The sequence below is a fragment of the Oratosquilla oratoria genome, chromosome 9, assembly GCF_046742065.1.
Source record: "Oratosquilla oratoria isolate Oo_2021 chromosome 9, ASM4674206v1, whole genome shotgun sequence".
Lineage (NCBI taxonomy): Eukaryota > Metazoa > Arthropoda > Malacostraca > Stomatopoda > Squillidae > Oratosquilla > Oratosquilla oratoria.
In genome coordinates, this window is record NC_134785.1 from 69,368,252 (window position 1) to 69,380,008 (window position 11,757).

An 11,757-nucleotide genomic window follows, 5' to 3' on the forward strand; every position below is an offset into this window, starting at 1 on the left:
CTGGACAAACTCTGGGAATGGAGCCAAAAGTGAGAAGTGAACTTCAACATCAAGAAATGTATAATGGAGTTTGGGAAAAGAAAATATATATATATATATATATATCAGGACAATATAAAATTGGTACAAAGGAAGTAAAAAAGTTAGCTCCAAAAAGGTCCCAGGAGTAATTATTAACAAAGACATGTCATCAGACAAGCATATAAACAAAATAGTTGGAGAAACCTACAATTTACTAAGATCAATAAAGGTGGCTTTTAATTACTTGGATGAAGTAACATTAAAAAGAATATTAGTCACACTAATAAGACCAAGGTTGGTGTATGCTGTGACACTATGGACACCCAGCACAAAAAAGAACAAAGAAATTAGAAAGAATCCAAAGAGCAACGACAAAGATGACACCAACACTTTAAAAATTAATATATGAAAAAAGATTGTCTAAACTGGAACTACCAACCCTGAAACAAAGAAGAGAAAGAGGAGATCTACTGGCCATTTACAGAATCATGAAAGGCATGGAAGTCCTTGATAGAGAAGACTTATTAAAGTGGGATAAAAGGACATGAAAAGAAACTCAAAAGGGATATTTATAGGAGAGATCTGAAAAAAAAAATAGTTTTCCACAAAGAGTGGTGGATGTCTGGAACAAATTGGATGAAACAGTAGTGTGTGAAAAAACCATACAAGAATTTAAGAATAAACTAGATGTTGAGAGATACAAAGATAGCGTCACTACGAGTATAGCTCTTTTCCTGTAGAATACATTTAGGTAAATACACACACACATACACTTACACTCTCACTCTTACATATACACACACACACAACTGTTTGCTCATCCAGAATTGGAGTGCCAGCTTGGCATGTGTGCTGTGCTGATATTTTCAGCCGTGGACAGGACTTGAACTCTGATCACTGAATTAGTGATTTAGAGTGGTACCCTTTCATCATTGAGCCGGGTGGGGTGGTAGAATCAAAGTGTTCACCCTCTTCGCACTCGCCCAACACTCGTCTAAACTCTTCTTATTACTTCGAGAATGAAGGGTCATCCTCATTACCCACCACACTTCTGTAGTCATCAAAGGCATTGCAGTGAGGCACAATAGCCAGGGCTCAACAGCCAGAGCTGGCTTACTCCCACCACATCATTATATGGGAACTCCTCTCAGTACTTGTGAAGAGGTTGAAAGTACTGATCTTTAGGGTATTCTTATTTTACAATATTTGATCCCAGATAGTTTTTTGTTTTGGAATACACTGCTTGCTCTTAGAGCTAAAGATTTAATTTAGCCATTTCTTGTCATTGTTGTGGATGTCAAGCTTTTATATATATATATACATACAAGAGGGAATAGACATTTGTGACATGTAAGAGGAGATTGTATGAAGGAGTGATTGTAATGACAGCACTATATGGGGCAGAGACATGGAACATAAGAGAGGAGGAGTTTGAATGTGTTTGAGATGAGGTGCTGAGAAGTATGATAGGTGTTACTAGGCTGGATAGAATGAGAAGTGAGGTGAGGAGAAGAATGAGGGTAGAAAGGGAGTTGGGAGATAAGGTTGATTATTGTATTGGGATGGCTTGGACACATGGAAAGAATGAGTGAAGAAAGATTAGTAAAATGTGTGTGGAAGGCAGAGGTGGAAAGAGTGAACATGAGGGGCTGACCAAGGATGAGATGGATGGGTTAAAAGGGGCATTGGGAAAGAGGGGAATGTCTGTTGAGGAAGGACAGGAGAGGACAGAAGAAGGGGTGAATGGAGAATGGTTGTGTATGGATGATGCTGTGATGCACAAGGGGGAGTGGCTGGGAGATGGAGATTGAAAGAGTATGTGTGAAAAATAAATTAACGCAGCCCAAAGGGATTTCTCACCATCTCCATTTCTGCATGTGGATGTGCTGTGTCTTGCGACACTGCTTCTGACCCAGGGCAGTGGGCAAGATGCAGAGATGACCTGTCATCCAGGAGGAGCCAAGATAAGAGGGAGGGAAGGGGTGGATGGGAGTGGAGTGTGTGGGGATGGAATGAGTGGAAGTGGTTTTTATGCCTTTGTGTTTTTGGCTACCTCCCTTGTAAGGGGGAAAAAGCCTTTGGTATATGTATGTATGTAACAAGAGAGCATCACAAGGTCATAAGAAGAGCACATGTCTGAACATTGTCAATAAACACAACTTTCCACATAGATGTATCAGCTGGAATAGCTCAGATATCATAATTGAATTCAGAGCCAGGTATGATAGTTGGAAAGAATGAGACACCCTGTGAGCCATATCACAGTTAGGTAAATACTCGCACAGACAGCTAGCTCCCCTTGGAGTGAATATATCTCCTTTGTTTCATGTAGGTATCTTTAGCTAATATTTACCAAACATCATCAATATTCATTGAAAGACTTACCAGTGACTGTGGTATCTTTTATTGGGGTTGCCAATTGTTTCTTTTAAACATTTCTAGTCTGGTATGAGATCTCTAAAGGCCTTTCACATCTTTTGTAGTACAATCTTGAGTTTTGCTGTGTAGAGGTATTTTTGTGCCTTAGTCTCATTTTCACAATGCAATGTATTGGAGAGAGTTAAAAGATGAAAAAATAAATATTTTACTCACTGGGTAATGAATCAAAAAAGCAAAGGAACAGAGATGTGGAAGTTGGTCATGGATATATTATCACCTGAGAAACTTTCCAGGTTTTCACAACATGGATGGGGAAGTAAAAAATCATAACATGTCTGATCTGCCATAGATTGGAATTTGGAATGGTGGAATGGTCTCTGCATAAAGTAAAGGATATTAAAAAGATTGAGAGAATGGAGATCAGTCTGCAGGTAGGAGAGATTAAGAGCATTGGCTCTGCCTTCATTGAAAAAATGAAGAGGATGAGATTACTTGATAGGAGTGTTCAGGTCATTTGACAGAGTAGATCAAACTGATAGACCTCCTGGTGATGGAAACAGATTGGAAAAGACCATGTGACAAGTGGCTATCAAGAAACTGTTTTCTGTACAGATATGTCAACTCTAGGAATAGCTTAGATGATGTAGTCCAAACTAAAGCCAAAAGTTAATTAGAAAATAGGTATACAAGTGAGAGAAAAAAATGACACGACATGAGTGTAGCTCCATTCCTGTATGTTAGAATTGGGTAAATATAATGCCCCAGAGATTCTCAGCAGGTGATATAACAAGACATGGCCAATCAGCTATTACTTTGATCTCATTTATTTTAGGCTAGATTGTCATCCAATAACAAATGAGTAATTGGATGTACACATACAAGTAAGTTGTTTGACACTTTGAATAACCAAATCAGGTGGAACGCTATAGCCAAAATCCTTGATCAGATTCAAGTTTTCACTTCAAAGGGTGCTAGCTGTATGCCTGTGTGTATGGTATGAAGATATGCATGCTTAAAAGATAGTTATCCAAACCTGCCTTCATCACCAGCTTATATGGTAATATTTTATTACAATTTTGTGTAGAGGAGAGTTTTCTTTGTATGGTATTTGTTTTATATATGTAATCTTTTATCTTTTTAGTTTGTAGAATTATTTCTTGTTCTCTTTCTGAATAATACTTACTAAAGCCATATGAATTAAGGCATGAAATATCAGTACAGCATATTCCAACAAGAAATATACTGACTTGGATCACATTCATTGGCACTGATTGTAAGTAGAATGAAAGATTTTGGTACAGTATTGTCAAAACTCCAAGTAAAGAATGCATTTGTAGAAGCGTTAAGTAAGTGATATGATTCTTAGCTAATTTAGTTTTGCCTGCTTGCATTTGTTTGTTCTTGCCTGGTTATATTTGTTTGTTACTGTAGTACGAGTATGGACGTCTACGAAGATCAAGCTCATTCTCCAAGCTTAGAGCCACAATGCGTCGATCCAGTGCCAAGCTGGTGTACAAACTACGTGGAAGGACTGATGAACAAATGGAGGAAATGGCCGTCAGGTAAGAAATTAATTTTATATATATCAGCCTGGCAAGAAACTCCAATTGTCTTAGATACAACCACCACACAGAGCACCTCATAATATACACAGTGGCCCTACACTCACCCCTTCCAAACAGCAACACAAAAAAAGAAACTTCATTGTAGCATATCTACCATGGAAGACAAAGGCATGGAATGATGACAAATACCTAATAATTATGTGAGAAACATTTTTCCTCTTGGAAAAAAATGAGTAACTAAAGTGATAATATTGGTGACTTGCAAGGATACAAATTAGTTGGAATGGGAAGCAGGTAGTAACAAAAATTCCTGGGGTAATACTTTACTAAGTATTACAATGGAAAACAGTGACACAGTGGATAAAAGATGTAACAAGAGTAAGAGGACAATATGCCCCAGTAAAATTAGCACTGCTACTAAGAAACCTGATTTTAGTGAATCTGGAGTATATGTGCCCCATAAAAAACAGTGATTGTATAATCCTTGAAATTCATTTGACAGGAGAAATACAGCCTAGAAATGAATCGTACAGATAAAGCATGTAGAATTTTGGGAAGAAAAATTTCTTTGGTGCCAGATAATTTTATGAAGAAATTGGAAGGAATTCATAAATGCCAAGAAAACTGAAGAAATGGTGAATCTGGAGGAGTTAGGTGTAAACACATATGTGCCAAGTGTTAGTCGAAAGGAAACAGGTACAGTCTGGAAAGTCTAACACTTCTTCCTAGGACAAAACCTAAAAATGTCTTCTAAACTCCTGTATTCATTCACCTTTTTAAATGGAAGCTAAAAACCAGTGATTACTCCCCTCTAGCTACTATAAGCCAGTGACATAGAAACTGTCCCACATTAATAAAACACAGACATAAGTCCATAGTTTCTTTCCAGAGGTGTATGGGAGGGCCTAAGGTCCATTGCCAGTAGCTGTGGGGCTGAAGGTTTCCTGTCATTGAAACTCTATTGTTATCAATAACACAATGACCAAAGACAGCTTGAGTAAGAGGGAATGACACTCCATTGAGATTGAACTTGCTACTTACTAAAGAATCAGATATCACTGATTTATTGACCTTTGCCCCATAGGTAAAAATGACCATACGCCACTTGAATTTCATCATAAAGGTGGGGAAATAGAGCCAAGGAATGAATAAAACAGGCAAGACACTCAACTTTGGGAAGACAAACTTCTCAGGTTTGAGGAAATACTTTGAAGAAGCAGACAGAAAATAATGAATATTGCCTATACTGAGAAGAAATGGAAATATCCATACCCTTACAACTTTGGCATGGAGAGAAAGAAGTGACATGATCACAGTGTTTGGGGTCATGAAAGGAAGGGATAAAACCAGCACAGAAAGTTTCATAGTTTTGGATGGGAGGACTTCACAATTTCATCCTAATGCTACAAACTAGTGATATTGAAGCAGATCCACTAATTATTCTCAGAGAAATTTGTAGAAGGATCAAACGACTGTTGCCATTCTTGCAAATGACAATATGGCTTCAGATCTGAAGGGTCATGTGTGTCAAGCTTTTTAAGCTTTTACTTGAGAGTGATTGATGTGCTACAAGAGAGAGAGGGGATGGACTGTGTACATCAGCCTAGAGAATGCTTTTGATAAAGTACCTCACAATTGACTTATGTGGAAATAAGAGCATATTGGAGAACTAAAAGGCAAACTATGGGAATGGATGAACATTTTTTCAAGGAAAGGTTCATGAGGAAAGTAGTAAAGGTTAAGATGTCAAGATGGAGAGCAGAAACCAGCAGAGTTTCACAAGGTTTAGTGCTTGCACCAGTGATATTTCTTATTTATTTTAATGACATGATGGAAGGTACTACAAGCTATGCCAGCATGTTAGGAAATGATGCAAAAATCATGAGAAGAGTGAAAAATAAGGACAGTAGGGTATTGAAAATGATCTAGACAGTATTTTCATATGGAGCCAAGAATGGAAAATTAATTTTAATACCAAAAAATGCAAAGCACTGGAAATGTGCAACAGCAGCAAAAGACCATCTTTAATTTATTCCATCGGAAGTGAAGACATTATAAAAGAACGAAAGGAGAATGATGTAGAAGTATTAATAAAAGACAACCTGTCACCTGATAGACATTATCAGCAAGATTGTGGGAGAGACATGGACTGCAACAGAAGATTAAAGTGGCTTTTCACTACATGAATAAAGAGATGATATAAAAACTCATAGAAACCATGATCTGCCCAAGACTAGAATATATATCAATGAAATTATTTGACCAACATTGAGAGGATACAAAGGGCAGTAACCAGACTGTTTCCTAGCCTGGCAGATAAACCATATGAGGAGAGACTGAAAACACTGGGTCTTCCAACTTTGAAAGATTGAAGAGTAAGTAGTGATATGATTACAATATTCAGGTTAAAGGGGATAGACTACATTAACAGCAGAGATCTCTTGATTAGAGATAGGAGGGCTTGAAGAAGTCATGAGAACAAATTAAGGAAGACTGTTTATCTTGAAGGTGTGAAGAAATACAGTTTTCCATACAGATGCATAAATACTTGGAATATCTTAGAAGGGGATATAAACCAAGCTGGAACAATACATCCATTTAAATTTAAATAAAGTAATTGGAAATTAAGGATATAAACCAATTTGGAACTGCACATGAACTTGAGGCTAGGTATGGTAAGGAGAGTAGGAGATGAGACTCGAAGAACATTACAAAGGCGGAGCATGCCGACAGGAGCTCCTTTCAGTTAGCTAAATACACAAGACTGATTCATACTGTAGTACAATAACAATCATTGCCTCAAGTTTCACTGACTGAAAACCAGCAGCCCCAAGAGGCTGCTAATATTTGTTGGGACCTCCCACAGATCTTTCTGTAAAGAAATGTTAGACTGTTGCCCTTGTTGTATTGGGCTGTTTCTACTTTACCATCTTTAGTAATAATCTTAGTTGGAGGAGAGAAGTTGTTGGTTGCTTACCCTTGTGTGAAAAGGTGGAGAAGATAGACTGTTTATAGAGTTTGAGTCCCTCGGGGCTGCACCTCCGCATAAAGGTGTTGATGGGTTTTGAAGAGAGGCAGCAGGGAGATGATTCTCTCTGACATCCATCACACAGGATAACCATTTGCGTACCTACAATTGCCTCCTGGATACTAAGTATATACAGCACAGTACATACATAAAAGAATTATACAGTTTGCAGTTGCATTTATATACAATAAAAAAAAATAATAGAAAGGGAGAGACAGAGGATGAGAGCAAGCCATTCATTATCATATGTAAAATTAGGATTATTAATAATTTTGTTTGATATAAAGTACAGATCTTTTGGAACCTTGCAACTTTTTTAAGGTAAGTTTAGATTGTGGTTGTTGCACCCAGTCATCATGCCTGCACACACTTGCACTCCTCCTTTGAATGACTCCCCATTTTAGTTTTCTGCCTGCATATATGTACGTGTATGTATATAAGTAGAGTACAGGTATATGTATCTTTAGTATATACACTCAACCCTTAATTTAATGGATCCTCTATTTAATGGATTTTTGAAGCTGTGAAAAAATCTAGTGACCGAGAATAAATTTATCATTCCCCCCACTATACTATCATGGCATATGAAGATCCTATCTTCATGATCCTTGGGAAGTCTGATATTAAGTTATAGTAGATATGTTAAATTTATCACATCTATCAGATTGATGCTCCCCCCCCGCACACACACACACGCACGCACACACCAACCCCTTTGTCCATTAAATCAAAATATGGGTGTATGCTGACTGTGTAATTCCTCGACAATTTTCAATTGAATTTTTTTTTTTGGATATCTTTAGATTTTTTTCAGGAACATTTTTCATCGGGTTCTGGATGCTTTTTTTTTTTTTTTTTTTAATAGTACATAGAGCAAACAGTAACCATTCATCATTGTGTATGCTTTTAATGATCTGGCCTTTTTCACTTTTTTTTATATTCAAGATACCTAGATGCCTATAAAAAAAATCATCATGAAGTCTTCATAGTTAGAAAATACATACAAAAAATTATATTTTTTAGGTATTTCTCTAATTATACTTTACAGGATGGAGTTTATTCTCATTCCTTTCCATGCCTCAGTATAGTTTAATCATGCCAGTTTTCTATTCTCACATACTTTGCATTTACATCACTTCTATTTGTCCAATCACTTGCTTTAGTTTTCTCTTGAACTTTACATTAGCGAAGCCACACTCCCATTTACACAGTTGGCAATTCAAAACCTACATGTGCACAAATTAAGTCCCACTTATCCTCTCCTCCCATCTCAGGAGCAGGAGGTTAAAGCCACTCTCACATACACATTCTCATACAACATGCATCCACAATGCATTGGTCATTTGCAAAGAAGGCACAGCTTAGTTTACCCCCACCACACAACCATACTGCAACCTCCTCTTCACATCCACTCATCTACAGAACATATTTGAGAATACATCCCTCTTGGGCTGGATAATCCACATATATATTTACGATCTCTTTCTACACATTCTTATCTTTTGTATTCTTTCTTCTCTATTCTACTGACATGCTGTGTGTAGTCAAAATACTTTCCACCTCATCCACCCATTTCATTCTGGATCTTCCTCTCAGGTTTACTTCACACATGACATGTTCTCCAAACTCCTGTATTTACTTAGTATACCAAACTGTAATATAGAAGAAAGGAGCTATATTCATGGTATTGATGATGAGTTGCTATCGCCTCTCTCTTTCTCTCTCTCTCTCTCTTTCTCTCTCTCTCTCTCTCTCTCTCTCTCTCTTTTCTTTCTTTCTTTCTTTCTTTCTTTCTTTCTTTCAAGCTATTATATCTAGTTTTGGATTCAGTTACATTTTTAACTTGGGCCATATCTTCAGAGCTATTGAAAGAGGTTTTGATCTCCTTCAGACATGTGGTCTTCTTGAATTTGTTTCTATGGCCATGTGATCTCCCATCCCAAACTAAGAGATCTGCTCAGGCAGTTTTATCTATTACCTATAATTCTGTAGTCATTTAACTTGATCTAAGGGACTAGGTTAATGATTTCACCTGATTCCCATCAACATTCTTGAAAGTAATAACAATTACCCATTGAGCATATATTCTCCTTATATTGTGTAAACAGTCTAAATTCAAGTTCATATGCACACTTTGTTTTGATTTTTGATGAGTTGCTTTCCATATTGTATAAACTATGTTTCATATATCACCACACCCTTTTCTGTAAAGTTATTTTTGATGTACTCAGTTTCATCTACCACATGTCTCAAAAAATAGATCTTACTTCATTGTAGGATAGTTCACATTATCAGTCCATTACTCTGACCTCTCTTGCAAGAGCTCTGCAGCCCCAGGAAACCAGTCACAAATACTGGCTCAGCCCAGAGGTTACTCAATGAAGAGTTCATATTCCTATCTACAAGGACGAGTGTAGAACAGTGTAGTATACTTATACAAAAAAAAGAGTTGTACTCATGATTTTTATAGCTTTGAAATTGCCTATGGGGTTAGTTTTGATTATCTTAGCTTCTAAGCTATTGGAGGAGTTAATGTATCTATTTGGAAAACTTTTCTTGACATCTAGACTTTTTTTTTTTTTTTTTTCCTCAAGTTGATACTGTCACCTCGTGATTCTTTCTCATCCCAGACCATGAGATCTCCTCTATCAATTATATTTGTTCAATGTCCTCAACCCTGTTATCAAGGCACCTCTTTCTCTTCCAGTGATCAGTCTCTCATCGCACATTTATCTGTGAGGCTGGGCACATATATTGAGTTCCCTAAAATATAAGAAATGGCATGGCCATCAAAAAATATTTATCATAGAAATGGTTGTAATTTTCAGTCCGTTGTCTTAAGGTTTTTGGCAACAGCACCTTAGTAAGCCCATAGGTACCTCATTGAAGAAATAATGCATTGCTATCTATGTTGTGTGAATACAAGGTAATAAAAGATGATAGTTACTTTGTAATATAAAATAGGGTTAGGTAATAGAAACACCCATGTATGTTAATAATATACATGTATTTGCTGCCCCCACCCCCGGAAAAAAATTCCCCTTCCATTTCCTTACTTAAGTAAAGAAAACCTTGATGTACCTGTTTACAAACACTTTCTTCACTATTAGAATGCAGAAAGAGCTTCAAAAACAATTAATTATATTGTACAATACACTATAAAAGTGGATATCCTCTCCATTTGTACCTCCTCCCTACTCCCATCTCCATTGTTGCCAACAAAAACAGATGAATCAAGAATAATTTCATCTCCATCTTCCTATGCCTTTGCACTGTACCTTATGCTCTGCTGTGTACATTGAAAACTATACTTATCATAGTGTGTGAAGGAAGGAATTTATTAAGTCTTCCTTGCAATATGCACACCTGAGCTGTTTGGTTTGTTCTTATTACTACCGTGCTAGAAGATGACCAAGTCAGAGGTGGACTAATATCTATATATTTATATGTACTTTTTTCATCAGTAGTATGATCAGGTTCTTTGATTTATATTTGTGTATAAGGACATTGTGAATGAAGCTTTTATTTTCTTCATTTCAGAATGAAACGGGCAAGTTCACTGTCCGCTCTTAGTGGCGATGCTACAAAGAATGAGGTTAGTGTTTTTATGCTATTGAGAGTTTTGTGTGTACAATTACTCCATAACATTCACAAGGATTGGAGACCAGAAAAGCCTGTCTCCCATTTCTATATTAAAGTAAAGAAAAAAAAAACATACTTGTTTACCACCTACTACTTTATTATGTGGCAACCCCCCCCCCATTCCCCATTCACAAAAAAAAAAAAAAAAAATCCAAAACAGATATGAAAATCCCTTTAGCATACCTAAATAAAACTAACAGTATCAGACAACACCATAATTACGAAAGTGTTGCCAAGGAAACACAAGCATACCTTAAAGAACAAGAAAAGCTGCCAGAAAGCAAAATATTTATGTTCTAAAAAATCTTGAGTGACAATATATATATATATATATATATGTATATATATATATATATATCTATATATATATATATTTATATATATATATATATATATATATATATATATATATATATATGTATATATATATATATATAGGTAGATAGATATAAATGAATACATACTCTATTCACAGGTTGAGGCTCGGGTGCCTGGTCTTCGTAGCCGGACAGCAAGTTGGGCTGAGCTGCCATGACCCTCACCCTCCATCTTGTGAAGCACTGTGGCTGTTGTATCTGCCTAATAATTCTGAGGCTGATGCTCCACCCCAAGACACAGCTGCACTTGATTTATTACATATAGTGCCTATTTGTCATACATTACACATGATGGTTGCCCTTTATATAATGTGTATAAGTTCTACCGATTATACATTGCACATGGTGTTGCATGTCGGGTAGTGTATATATGGAAATGTCTGCCATTCTATGTAATAACTGCTTCTATGAGTTGATCACTGCATATCATTCATTACATAAGGAAGCTGTGTACTGTATTTCCATAATTATTGTTTGTTATATAGTACTTAGCATGAGTAATTTGCTGAGCATATATGGTGAAATGTACTTCAGTACACAGCATGTTCTCTGATTAATCATATATCATTTACTTCATCCAATATTTTGCATTATATAGTACTTAGCCAGTTTCTCATGGTGTGATCAGTGAGTTCTGTGTTAATATATTGATAACATTCATTTGTTTTATAACATCATATATTCTAATCAAAATTATCCAATTGTACATGTATTTCTTTATAGTATTAAAACAATTTCTTTATAA

The 11,757-nt window shown here is 36.3% G+C and overlaps 1 protein-coding gene across 11 annotated transcripts in view; it reads left to right on the forward strand.

Moving 5' to 3' along the window:
• The window catches only part of Klc (kinesin light chain), a 113,579-nt gene extending 101,822 nt beyond the window's left edge, over nucleotides 1–11,757 (forward strand). For 10 of the 11 annotated variants that reach the window (XM_076190801.1, XM_076190800.1, XM_076190799.1 and 7 more), the window contains 3 exons: nucleotides 3,832–3,962; nucleotides 10,534–10,588; nucleotides 11,111–11,757. In XM_076190801.1, coding sequence (XP_076046916.1) covers nucleotides 3,832–3,962; nucleotides 10,534–10,588; nucleotides 11,111–11,170 — 246 coding nt within the window. In that variant the 3' untranslated portion in view covers nucleotides 11,171–11,757. The remainder of the gene's footprint in view (nucleotides 1–3,831; nucleotides 3,963–10,533; nucleotides 10,589–11,110) is intronic. The other variant, XM_076190807.1, reaches the window with a different exon arrangement.